Source organism: Lithobates pipiens, unplaced genomic scaffold, assembly GCF_037356315.1.
Source record: "Lithobates pipiens isolate NorthernLeopardFrog02 unplaced genomic scaffold, aLitPip1_a1.2 Scaffold_25, whole genome shotgun sequence".
Lineage (NCBI taxonomy): Eukaryota > Metazoa > Chordata > Amphibia > Anura > Ranidae > Lithobates > Lithobates pipiens.
The window spans coordinates 127,221,099-127,235,388 of NW_027507787.1; the positions used below are offsets into that span (position 1 = coordinate 127,221,099).

A 14,290-nucleotide genomic window follows, 5' to 3' on the forward strand; every position below is an offset into this window, starting at 1 on the left:
TTTTTTTCTTTTTTTTCCCCCTTTTTTTCGTACGATGTTACATACATGTATAAATTTTTATAACATATATATATATATATATATATATATATATAGGTATATTTTATTCTTTTACTTTCCTTAGATTGTTTTCCATTTTTAGAGTTAGATCCACTCTCATGAAACGCCTATATTGCGTTTTTGGTTCTCCTCTTTTTAGCAACAAACAACCCCGAGTGACCAGCAGATTGGATTTCAGAGTTCGGATGTGAAGAAACCCAAAAAATGGCGGCTGCGACATTTCCAGTAATTAAAACCGGATATTGACCACTGGTACTAATAACATAAAAAAAAAAAAAAAAAAAAAAAAAAAAGCCCATCGCTACATTTACGGCCACTGCGAAACCGGATGTTGTAAGGTGGCTAACCAAAAACATGGCCGCCACTACACATCCGGCGACTGGGGCGATATGAGAATGGCCGTCGGGACACTTCCGGGTCCACACATTAATGGCCTCCATATTACTTACCATTCGTTCCTATTTAAAGACACTTCCCATAGCGCCATACATCCCCTGATGAAGTCACGTGACTCACACCGAGCTCGCTGCTCGTTTGTATATCATTCATTCTGAATTTATGTTTGTGAGTATCCTTTTTTTTTAAACCTGAATAAAAATTCTATAATCAAATTTACTACACTATAGGGCATTCTTCCTCTATACCCTTCTGATCCTACATATCCGCTATCCGCTGAGGGACCCCCATTGCTGAACATCTCAGAGCCACCATTTAAAGGGGCCACACAGCGCAACTAGGCAGGACAGAAAGCGCCAGGATTTGGGTACACCACAGCGGGACCTTAAAGGGAAAGACCATCAAGGATCCCAAAGACACATTTGTCACATGCTGTTACCTTACAGCAGTAAGGTAAGGGGACACCTATAATCAGATTACTCAGGATCACAGGAAATATCGCCACCATCACCAGTATCACCATTTATTGCAATTTTCGTCACGATTATTTGCACCATGTCATTCAAGCATTAGCACTTTATGCGATTTCTTGGAACAAATGGCCACACTAGGCACGATGTAATGGACACTTGAGATTTTGACTTGTATATCTTTGTAATTCACGTATTTTTATCGCATTTAAGCATGGGCACTTTATGCGATTTCTGCAGATAATCGCTATATTTTGCACTACTGAAAGATATCTTGATTTATCTTTATATTATTTTATTTTTGTTGCATTGCTTTATTTATTTTATAAGTGGATTGACGCACCTACAATGAATGTCACCATTGTTCAATTATAGATAGGAACCACAATTTTTAATAGACTGTGTGTTAGACCTATACGCATATAGGCTTTATACCCTTTTGAGTAGCTGATCGCAGTTTCTGCCAAATCTTCTCGATTCTGTATTTATTTACCCTAATAATCACATAAGTCACGGCACACACAGTTCAATCTTCTCCATTTCCAATATACTGTCCTATGGGGCAGACTGAACCTGTCCCAGTACAGCGCACCACTACTTTCTTTGTTTATATGCGGACAAACTATTATTCAGGTTTTTGGGTTTGCTAGAGGCTAAAAACAAAACTTTTATTTTGGTTTTGGATAGAGTGGAGATGGATTAGAACACCTATTGGGATTTTTTAACTGTCTGTGACCCCATTGGATAGATTCACCCTCTCTATTTATCTTGTTTACCATTCTCATTGGAAGTGAAGGTAAAAGAAAATCCCAAATTTTGGGAAAAAGTATAATAGAGGGGATATCTGGCATGTATATATTAGTTCTGGCGACCTGGGGGGCCCCAAGGGATTCTCTTAATTTGCAAGGATTTCCCTTCACTTCCTGTTTTGCCTATGGGACAGAAAGCAAAGGTAAATATCCCAAATGGAAAACAGATGGCAAAGAAAAAATCTGACAGGGGTTATAACTCCATCCAGATTAGGAAAAAAAAAGTTTTGCCTATAGTTCTACCAGGCACTTTTACCCCCTGTCTGACCAGGCCAATTTTCAGCTTTCAGTGCTGTCACACTTTCAGTGACAATTGCGTGGTCATGCAATACTGTACCCAAATAACATTTTTATCATTTTTTTCACACAAATAGAGCTGTCTTTTGATGGTATTTAAGCACCATTGTTTTTTTTTTTTTTTTTGCTAAATAAATAAAGACTGACATTTTTTTTCCCGTAATTTGTTATAACATTTTGCAAACAGGTAATTTTTCTCCTTCACTGATGGTTACTGATGAGGCGGCACTAATGTGCACTAATAGGCGGCAGAGATGGGCACTGATAGGTGACACTGTTGAGGAGGCACTGGTGGACACTTATTGGCAGCACTGGTGGGCACTGTAGGGGCTGCACTGATAATCAGGACACTGATAATCAGTGTACATGTCCCTTTAAGAGAAGCCAGTTATCGGCTCCCTTCTCAGCTATGAGCCTGAGGAAAAGTGTGCCGATTTCTAATTACATCTTTGATCAGCAGTGATTGGACACAGCTGATCACATGGTAAAGGGGTGCTGATTGGCTCTTTACCCCGATCTATGATCATCAGTTTCCTCTGGACACTGCGATCACAGAGAAGCCACCCACTCTGCGCAGGGGGCACGATTATGGGATGCTGTTATAAGGCGGCTGTCATTCGGCTATAGCACGATCGGTAAGTGACAGACGAAAAACAAGCTCTGGACTGCCGCACTCTTCAGAAAACCACTTTCTTTTATTGGAAAATCACATCACAGCTCAACAAACACAGCGAACAAGGAAAAATTGCTGATGTTTCGCACTAGCTATAGTGCTTAATCTCAGCATAAATTTTTCCTTGTTCGCTGTGTTTGTTGAGATGTGATTTTCCAATAAAAGAAAGTGGTTTTCTGAAGAGTGCGGCAGTCCAGAGCTTGTTTTTGTCTGTTGCTAATTAATGTTAATAGCTAGCACCTGTGGCTTCCCAGCCGAAGAGAACAGTTCACAGCCTGCATGTGTGCTCCTGGAGCGGTGATATCCCTTTGTGATCGGTAAGTGGTTAGGCAGGCCAGACACTGGTCGCTTTTCAAAGAAAATGTTCGTACAGATATTATCATTGGTACTTTTAATGACATGACAAATTTTGTTCAAAAGTACTTTTAAAAACATTTTCTTTTAGCATTCAATATTGGAGTTAATGAACTTTTAGAAAAAAAAGCCACATTCACTGTTTAACAATGTGTTTGTTCCTGAAAAATTTTCTGTTCTGCTCCTTCAATTTTCTTGTCACTCCGGTCGAAAACAAATGTCGTTTTGACCCCCATTAATGATTGGAAAATTGAATGAATGTTCTTAAAATTAAAAATTTCAAACAAAATTCTACTTGAAAATAGTGACCGAAATTCATAAGCGGTTCCTCTCAATATGACATATGGTAAAAAGAGGAAAATTGGGTCACCCCAGAGGATGCCTTATTAGGACAAAACATCGGGACAGGGCTCTGCTGATGCCACTGTGTTACTTGGTATTATCCATATGCTTTTAATGTCTTCTCAAATGTGAGTGACCATTTTATCATTTTTTTCAATAAATGTTTTACATTTAAAATGGAATCACACTATGTGACCCCATTTTTCTCCTTTTGCCATATGTCATATTGAGAGGAACCGCTTATGAATTTCGGTCATTATGCCTATGGTGGATACCTATTGATGTTACTATTTTAACGGATCCCTACCAGATTGGTCTATATTGGAATTCGTGGTTTCTGTACCTTTCCTTGGGTGTGTTACACCAAAAGATTGGTTGACCCATCAGGCAGGCATACGTCTAGCTGGGTTCAACCTGTCTGGTAAGCCTCTTTCCTTACGGTGGTGGATTATCTACAGACAACCAGTTCATCCAGATTCACAGATCTGATGTGCTGGCAGCTATCGCTATTTGTATAAGACAGTGCGGTTTTTACCACATATTTTTTTTATTAACTTCGTAGATCTTGGTGCAGGGCTTTTCTCCTTAAAATTCTTGTGTTTCTGTTTATGCAGTAATGCTTAATGATTTCTAGTTTATGAAAAGGTTAATCACATTTGGTTTGTATTTAACCCTTTACTGTTCCCTCCCAGCGGCCCATTAAGTCAATCTTAACACTGGGAGGTGGGACAGACTTCACAATTATGTGATCACTGTAATTGGCAGTGAAAAAAGAATCCTTGCTCATGACATTCTTTACTGCAGGCTTACTATGTGAAACTGACTTGCCTCACTTTCTAAAAATATAAATGACTGAAGTTAAAAAGAGAGAGAGAAAAAAAACAAAAAACAGCATGGTTGTATAAGAGTTGTGCTTGAATGGACTTCATGCCACATTGAAAAATAAAGGAATCCAATAGCGACATGTAATTCTGAATCAAAAATCAAACCTAGTCAAGTTCACTTCAGTGCTAAAAAAGCTTTCTATTAAACATTCTATGCGTGTAAAATAGCCACACAATGTAATTCATTTTTTTATTCTCATACTCAGAATAGCTACAGCCGTCCTTTTCAAGGAAACGGCTAGTTCGTTGCATAGAAAGCAGAACTCTCAAGGTCCATTTACATTTTTGAGCCCTAATAGTGCACACGCATTAACGCGTATTGCATTAAGGTGGTCATATCTTTTGAATGGGCAGCTTAAGACATCAAAAAGTTGCATGTAGCATTTCTGGCAGCACACCGCAGCACACATCATTGTCCTGCCTTGTGTTGAGCTGCAACACATCCATCAGAAGGGTGTGCTGGGGTACCATTCAGAGTAAATTGAACCGCATCATGTTATCTCCTGTAATATGCATTGCTGCACGCCCTAGCACAATACAATAGAGTGAATAAGCCCTTGGAAATTCCCTCCCTGTTCCTGTGTATACGGCCAAGAGATGCAAAACCATATTCATCTTATGTTAATATTCAGTCAATATTCAGCATAGTGGCAGGTCAGTTACCTTACCATCACAAGAATCATAATTAACTCAAGTTCACTTGAAATCATGTCAAAACAAAATTGGCTCCAGATGCAGAATAGTCAACCAACAATGGACCTATTGTTACTTTTACTTGTAGCGCAAGAAGAGAGCTGTTTATTTTATAGGGCTGCACATGACAAACATGACAAACAGTCTTTTTCTTCTATTTCACCCACCACTTGGCCCCTGACTGAAAAACAGTGAACTGGCATTAAGGCTCCATGCACACTGAAGCTCTAAAAAGCTTTTTCTGGACAACGGATTGCTGGCAGAAAACGCTGGTTGAAAAACTTTTAACAGCGTTTTGTACTAGCGTTTATGAGCGTTTTCAATAAAAATACACAGAGGACACTCCAAAAATCCCACAGTGCATTCCAAACTCCCACAATGCATTGAAAAAATATAATGCTGAACACTAATTAACGCATGTTTATGAGCGTTTATAATCGTTTATGCGCGTTTATCGGCGTTTGATGTTTTTTGGCAGTGAAAAACGGCACTTTGAACACAAATTTCTGGCATTCAGAAAAAAGCCCATAAACTCCACTGCTCATTAAAGCTAAAAAACGTCCATGTGTGCATGGACACGTAAGCTAACATAGAGTGGAGTTTATGGACTTTTAAAAAATAAACGCCCAAACTCCAATAAACTGCAGTTTATGAGCTCCAGTGTGCATGGAGAATAAATGGTTTGAGGACCCACTCTAGCCTAACTTTTAAAACTTCAGCTAATCAAACACTTAACTGTTTGTCCATCTTACTCTGACTCCCAAACTAAAGCTGGCCATAGATGGACTAAACCAATTTAGATCCATCTATTGCTGTTCCCATTCGAAAGAAGTCCAGCGACTGACTTCTGTCTAACACGAATGCTGGAAAAGTTTTCTCGATCGGCAGGCTGCAACCAATTAGCTGCAATGTGAAGGCGTCTCCACTGTCAGAATGTAATACCACAGTGGGGAAGTTTCCTCCATCCACCTTGCTTGTGTGGATGGGGAAGTCTGTCCATTTTTTTTTTTCAGTCAGCCAGCTGTCTGATTAAAAAAACTGTCCCATCTATGAACAGCCTAATGCTCAAAATGAACTCCTTAACTCTACCTTTACTTGACCCTCAACCTATTGGCTAATGAATCAGTTCCTCAAAACGATATGCTTACCTTTAAGGGGTTGTAAAGGTACATGCTTTTTCACCTTAATGGCTCCCTAGCCCCCCCCCCTTAACTTATCTGAACCTCTTCATTCAGTCAGCGGGGAAGCACTGGCTCCTTCGCCACTGACTCCTGGGTCAAGATTGGATAGATTGATAGCAGCGCAGCCATTGGCTCATGCTGCTCTCAACCAATCCAATGATGCAGGCGCCAGGGGGCGGGCCGAGTCAGGCATTCTGTGTCTATAGGAGCAAATGCTGGACTCATGCCCGCAAGATAACCCCCTCGGGGAAGTCCCCAGGAGACCCCAGAAGAGCAGGTTCTGTGTCTATAGAAGCAAATTCAGGCATTCTGTGTCTATAGAAGCAAATGCTGAACTCGTGCCCGCAAGATAACCCCCTCGGGGAAGCCCCCGGGCAACCCCAGAAGAGCAGGTTCGGGGGCCACTCTGTGCAAAACCATCTGCACAGTAGAGGCAAGTATGACCTGTTTATTATTTAAAAAATAAATAAAAGAAAATCACCCTTACGATCACTTTAACTGCCACAGAAAATATTAGAATAGAACAAAAATAACCATTTGCCGACTGCCTCGTGTAGAAGTACGGCAGCAAAGCGGCTATCTTGTTCTGGATCATATATCTAGTACATGATCCAGCCCTCCTGGGTAGAGGGTGGCACATGCATGCTGCTAGTGCACTGGCTGTGCTGTGATTAGTCACAACACAAGCCAATCAGCAGGTGCCAGCAAATTATTGACCACTGGCACCTGCTGATCGGCATGGAGGAAGACAGGACAGAGCTCTGTCAATTTAATCAGGGATGTGCCCATTTTCATTTCCCTGCAAAGCAGGGAATAAAATCTGGCACATCCCTTAGTAAAAGCCACTCACAGTACACGCATAAACACTGGTTAGGCACACATTTAACCCTTTGATTGCCCTAGATGTTAACTCCTTCCCACCCAGTGCCATCAGCACAATGGCGGTGTATGTTTTTAGCACTGATCACTATATGTTTCACTGGTTCTTACAAAGTGTCAAAAGTGTTAATGTCAGATTGGCCGTCACACTATTGCAGTCCCACTATAAGTCGCTAAGCGCTGCTATTTCTAGTATAAAAAAAAAAAAAAATTCCACTTATCCGCCAATGACCCCCAAATCTGTCTACTCCTCACCTCACTCCTTCAATCTCCTCTTGCATTGCTAACTTACTGACATATTAGCATGGATGTTGCACCACTTCATTAAACTACATTTCTCTAAAACCAAACTATTAATATGGTAAAAAGAGAAAAATTGGGTCACCCCAGAGGATGCCTTATTAGGACGAAACGGATCCCTACCAGATTGGTCTATATTGCAAGTCGTGACTTCTGTACCTTTCCTTGGGTGTGTTACACCAAAAGCTTGGTTGACCCATCAGGCAGGCATACGCCTAGCTGGGTTCAACCTGTCTGGTAAGCCTCTTTCCTTACGGTGGTGGATTATCTACAGACAACCAGTTCATCCAGATTCACAGATCTGATGTGCTGGCAGCTATCGCTATTTGTATAAGACAGTGCGGTTTTTACATATTTTTTTATTAACTTCGTAGATCTTGGTGCAGGGCTTTTCTCCTTAAAATTCTTGTGTTTGTTTATCCAGTAATGTTTGATGATTTCTAGTTTATGAAAAGGTTAATCACATTTGGTTTGTATTTAACCCTTTACTGCTCCTTCTCAGCAGCCCTTTAAGTCAGTCTTAACACTGGGAGGTGGGACAGACTTCACAATTATGTGATCACTGTGATTGGCCGTGAAAAAAGAATCCTTGCTCATGACATTCTTTACTGCAGACTTACTATGTGAAACTAACTTTTCTCGCTTTCTAAAAATAACTTAAGTTAAAAAGAGAGAAAAAAAAATAACAGAATGGTTGTATAAGAGAGTTGTCCTTGAATGGACTTCATGGCACTTTGAAAAATAAAGCAATCCAATAGCGACATGTAATTCTGAATCAAAAATCAAACCTAGTCAAGTTCACTTCAGTGCTAAAAAAATCTTTCTATTAAACATTCTTTGTGTGTAAAATAGCCACACAATGTAATTCATTTTTTTATTCTCATACTCAGAATAGCTACAGCCATCCTTTTCAAGGAAACGGCTAGTTCGTTGCATAGAAAGCAGAACTCTCGAGGTCCATTTACATTTTTGAGCTCTAATAGTGCACACGCATTAACGCGTATTGCATTAAGGTGGTCATATCATTTTAATGGGCAGCTTAAGATCTCAAAAAGTTGCATGTAGCATTTCTGGCAGCACACCGCAGCACACATCATTGTCCTGCCTTGCGTTGAGCTGCAACACATCCATCAGAAGGGTGTGCTGGGGTACCATTCAGAGTAAATTGAACCGCATCATGTTATCTCATGTAATATGCATTGCTGCACGCCCTAGCACAATACAGTAGAGTGAATAAGCCCTTGGGCCTTTGAGGAAACTCCCTTTAAATTCCCTCCCTCTTCCTGTGTATACAGCCAAGAGATGCAAAACCATATTCATCTTATGTTAATATTCAGTCAATATTCAGCATAGTGGCAGGTCAGTTACCTTACCATCACAAGAATCATAATTAACTCAAGTTCACTTGAAATCATGTCAAAGAAAACAAAATTGGCTCCAAGTGCAGAATAGTCAACCAACAATGGACCTATTGTTACTTTTACTTGTAGCGCAAGAAGAGAGCTGTTTATTTTGTAGGGTTGCACATGACAAACAGTTTTTCTTTTTCTTCTATTTCACTCACCACTTGGCCCCTGACTGAAAAACAGTGAACTGGCCTTAAATTAAATGGTGTGAGGACCCACTCTAGCCTAACTTTTAACCACTTCAATACCGGGCACTTAAACACCTTCCTGCCCAGACCAATTTTGAGCTTTCAGCGCTGTCGCACTTTGACAATTGCGCGGTCATGCTACACTGTATCCAAATGAAATTTTTATCATTTTTTTCCCACAAATAGAGCTTTATTTTGGTGGCATTTGATCACCTCTACGGTTTTTATTTTTTGCGCTACAAATAAAAAAGTACCAGTTTCAAAGCTTTGTAAATAAGTACGTTTTCTCCTTCACTGATGGGGCTACACTGATGGGCACTGATAAGGCCGCACTGATGGGCACCAATGATGTGGCATTGATGGACACTGATATGTGGCACTGATAGGTGGCACTGATGGGCGACACGGATGGGCACTGATAGGTGGCACAAATTGGCACTGATAGCTGGCACAGATTGGCATGGATGGGCGGCACAGATGGGCATGGATAGACGGCACAGATGGGCATGGGTGGGCACTGATAGGTGGCATGGATGGGCACTGAGAGGCGGCACAGGTGGGCACTGATAGGCTGCACAGGGGGGCACTCATAGGCAGCATTGTATTATGTTATACTGTACTAATGGATGCCAATCAGTGCCAAACAATAATGTATGCCAATCAGTGATGCCCATTGTGGGCACTGATTGGCATCCATTATGGGCACTGGCATCCATTGTGGCACTGACTGGCATCCCTGGTGGTCTGGTGGTGTCCCTGGTGGTCCAGTGTGGGCATCCTTGGGGGGGGGGGGGGATCGATCAGCACAGACCCCCCCCTGTCAGAGGAGCAGCCAATCGGCTCTCCTCTACTCGCGTCTGACAGACGCGAGTGAGGAAAAGCCGATCACCGGCTCTTCCTATTTACACTGTGATTAGCCGTGATTGGACACGGCTGTTCACGTGGTAAAGAGTCTCCGTCGGAGACTCTTTACCGAGATCGCAGTTGCCGGGTGTCAGACTGACACCCCGCAACAACGATCGCCACGTTGCGCGCCCCCGGGGGCGCGCAGTGGCTCATAATCCTGATCACGTCATATGACGTCCGATCAGGATTATGCAACCACTTTGCCACCATCAATTGCCTATAGGGCGGGCGGCAAGTGGTTAAAACTTCAGCTAATCAAACACCTAACTGTTTGTCCATCTTACACTGACTCCCAAACTAAATCTGGCCATAGATGGACTAGACCAATTTAGATCCATCTATTGCTGTTCCCACTCGAAAGAAGTCTATCCAACGACTGACTTCTGTCTAACACGAATGCTGGAAGCGTTTTCTTGATTGGCAGGCTACAACCAATTAGCTGCAATGTGGAGGAGTCCCCACTGTCAGAATCTAATACCACAGTGGGGAAGTTTCCTCCATCCACCTTGCTTGTGTGGATGGGGAAGTCTGTCCATTTTCTTTTTCCAGTCAGCCAGCTGTCTGATTAAAAAAACTGTCCCATCTATGAACAGCCTAATGCTCAAAATGAACTCCTTAACTCTACCTTTACTTGACCCTTAACCTATTGGCTAATGGATTAATGCCTCAAAATTATATGTTTACCTTTAAGGGGTTGTAAAGGTACGTGTTTTTTCACCTTAATGCATTAAGGTGAAAAAACACCTCGGCGTCACTGGCTCCCTAGCCCCCCCCCCCCTTTTACTTACCTGAAACTCTTCATTCAGTCGGCGGGGACGCACTGGCTCCTTCTCCGCTGGCTCCCGGGTCTTGATTGGATAGATTGATAGCAGCGCAGCCATTGGCTCCTGCTGCTCTCAACCAATCCAATGATGCGGGCACCAGGGGGTGGGCCGAGTCAGGCATTCTGTGTCTATAGGAGCAAATGCTGGACTCATGCCCGCAAGATAACCCCCTTGGGGAAGTCGCCAGGAGACCCCAGAAGAGCAGGTTCTGTGTCTATAGAAGCAAATTCAGGCATTATGTGTCTATAGAAGCAAATGCTGGACTCGTGCCCGCAAGATAACCCCCTCGGGGAAGCCACCGGCAGACTCCAGAAGAGTAGGTTCGGGGGCCACTCTGTGCAAAACCATCTGCACAGTAGAAGCAAGTATGACCTGTTTATTATTTAAAAAAATAAATAAAAGAAAATCACCTTTACGATCACTTTAACTGCCACAGAAAATATTATAATAGAACAAAAATAACCATTTACCGACTGCCTCGTGTAGGAGTACGGCAGCAAAGCAGCTCTCCTGTTCTGGATCACATATCTAGTACATGATCCAGCCCTCCCGGATAGGGGGTGGCACATGCACGCTGCTGGTGCACTGGCTGTGCTGTGATTAGTCACAACACAAGCCGATCAGCAGGTGCCAGCAAATTATTGACCACTGGCACCTGCTGATCGGCATGGAGGAAGACAGGACAGAGCTCTGTCAATTTAATCAGGGATGTGCCCATTTCCATTTCCCTGCAAAGCAGGGAATAAAAACTGGCACATCCCTTAGTAAAAGCCACTCACAGTACACACATAAACACTGGTTAGGCACACATTTAACCCTTTGATTGCCCTAGATGTTAACTCCTTCCCACCCAGTGCCATCAGCACAATGGCAGTGTATGTTTTTAGCACTGATCACTGTATGTGTCACTGGTTCTCACAAAGTGTGAAAAGTGTTAGTGTCAGATTGGCCGTCACACTATTGCAGTCCCACTATAAGTCGCTAAGCACTGCTATTTCTAGTATAAAAAAACAAAATTCCACTTATCCGCCAATGACACCCAAATCTGTCTACTCCTCACCTCACTCCTTCAATCTCCTCTTGCATTGCCAACTTACTAACTGACATATCAGCATGGATGTCACACCACTTCCTTAAACTAAATTTCTCTAAAACCGAACTATTAATATTCCCCCTGCCCATGCCCCCTTCCATGACTTTTCCATCAAAATCAACAATGCAACCATCAGTCCCTCCCCTCATGCCAGGGTACTAGGTGTAATCCTAGACTCTGACTTGTCCTTTTGTCCTCAGATCCAATCGTTGTTAAAAGTTTGTAGAATTCACCTCCGTAACATCTCTAAAATTCGTAACTTTTTACCAAAGGAAACCACCAAGCTCCTCATTCACTCCCTTCTTATCTCTCGCCTTGACTATTGCAACTCCCTTCTCACTGGCCTGCCTCTCCATAGGCTATCCCCTCTTCAGTCTATCATGAATGCTGCTGACAGACTTATCCACCTTACCAACTGCTCAGTGTCTGCCAACCCTCTCCTCTAATCACTACACTGGCTTCCAACCACCCAGCGAATTAAATTCAAAATACTAACCACAACATACAAAGCCATTCACAGCCCCTAGCTACATCACCAATCTTGTCTCCAAATATCATCCAAGCCATCCTCTCCACTCTTCTGAAGACCCTCTACTCTCAAGCTACCTCAACTCCTCCTCCCATGCTCGTCTCCAGGATTTCTCCAGAGCCTCTCCCATTCTTTGGAACTCACTACCTCAACCTGTCTGACTATCCTCTACTCTTGCTACCTTCAGGCGATCCCTGAAAACTCATCTCTTTTTTTTATTTTTTTTGTTTATAGCTCAAAGATTAAAAACCTGGTAGTGATCAAATACCATCAAAAAAGCTTTATTTGTGTGAAAAAAATTCTATAAATTTAATTTGGGTAAAGCATTGCATGACCACACAATTGTTAAATAAGGCACTGCCAAACAGCAAAAAACTAGCCTGGTCAGAAAGGGGTTGGGTGTAAAACTTCCAGAGCTGGAGTGGATAATCCAGTATTGAGATTTTGATGCTGATGCTAATTCCATACTTTGTTTCAAGAAAATAGTGGCCCACAAACTTTTGTTCTATATGGTAAACCTCATTCTTTGTTTTCTAACCTACAGTATGTATTTATTATGCCTTCGTTTGATCCAAAGCCATCTATGTCTGTTGTACCCTAGAGACCAGCTATTCTCAACCATGGTTCAGTGGAACCCTAAGGTTCCTCCAGAGGGTTCTACGGGTTCCTTGAGCTGTGGATGATTGACTTTGTTTCAAGAAAATAGTGGCCCACAAACTTTTGTTCTATATGGTAAACCTCATTCTTTGTTTTCTAACCTACAGTATGTATTTATTATGCCTTCGTTTGATCCAAAGCCATCTATGTCTGTTGTACCCTAGAGACCAGCTATTCTCAACCATGGTTCAGTGGAACCCTAAGTTTCCTCCAGAGGGTTCTACGGGTTCCTTGAGCTGTGGATGATTGACCCTCTATTGGTGCCTATTATAGTTTTGCATCTATCAACACTTGGCAGAGCCAGCACCAATAAGCAAATCTTTTTTTAGCATTCTGATCACCACTGTAATGGGGCATCCTAACCACTGACCACCAATGTAAGGAGTGTTCTTCCCACTGACTCCCAATTAATTGTTTTAGCAGGACTTCCTTGAGACTTTTTGAAAAATTATTTCAAGGGATCCCCAGAGGTAAAGCTTCTATAGATGATTAATGTCAGATCCAGGAAATAAAACCTGTTGTCTATGGGCCCCTAAATGAGTAAAAAGATCACCAAAAATACATACTTTAAGAAAAAAAAAGGAGAACAAATTGCGCACGCTACTAATGTTTTATTTAGATTATGCTAGACTCTGTCTCATCTTACATTCTTATTCTTTTGTCTGTTGCAGAGAAACTGCTCTCTATGGAAACCTTATCTTAAAGAAAGGTGTTCTAAGCCCCAGCGATCTGGTTTGATGATAATCATAGACGACATTGTTCTTATGTCTGAAATATCTATATGTGTAACCTTGATTAAATATATACTATACAAATATGAAGAAATGTTTTTTGTTTTGTTTTTGTGCTTGTGTTTTTAGTTGTTGTTATTTATATCTATTAGGACATTAAATGTAAAAAAACATTTTAATACCACTATTAACCATTTAGAATCCATCTTGGCCTGGATTTGCTTTTGCAAAGAGAAGTCTGGTTGGTTGCTGTGGGTTACTGCACTTTTTCCTAGTGCACTGTGCCTTGATTTGGAGAGTAGTAATGAGTTATTCTTACTCTGTGTCTGGTTTGATGGAAAATAGGGTTACATTTATCTTCATCTGTAGGTATAATCGGTGTTGATGTTTTAGTGGTATATTGGCTATACATTTTTGCTACAGAAGTAATCAAATGCAGCATATTGTATGTCACACATACACTTATATGACCTATATTTTTTTTATATACTTGAAATGTATTGTTTAAATCAGTGTATTCTGTGCTACTGTATGTGGGTTAACATCCTGCTAGCTATTATGTAATATGAAAACATGTGGCAGTGTATCCAGACACTAGACATTAGGCCAACCAATGAC

At 41.6% G+C, this 14,290-nt stretch overlaps 1 protein-coding gene across 3 annotated transcripts in view; it reads left to right on the forward strand.

Moving 5' to 3' along the window:
• FUOM (fucose mutarotase) overlaps nucleotides 1–13,766 on the forward strand; it is a 98,998-nt gene extending 85,232 nt beyond the window's left edge. For all 3 annotated transcript variants that reach the window (XM_077454852.1, XM_077454851.1, XM_077454848.1), the window contains one exon: nucleotides 13,613–13,766. In XM_077454852.1, the coding sequence (XP_077310978.1) occupies nucleotides 13,613–13,679 (67 nt within the window). In that variant the 3' untranslated portion in view covers nucleotides 13,680–13,766. The remainder of the gene's footprint in view (nucleotides 1–13,612) is intronic.
• Nucleotides 13,767–14,290: the final 524 nt, after the last annotated feature.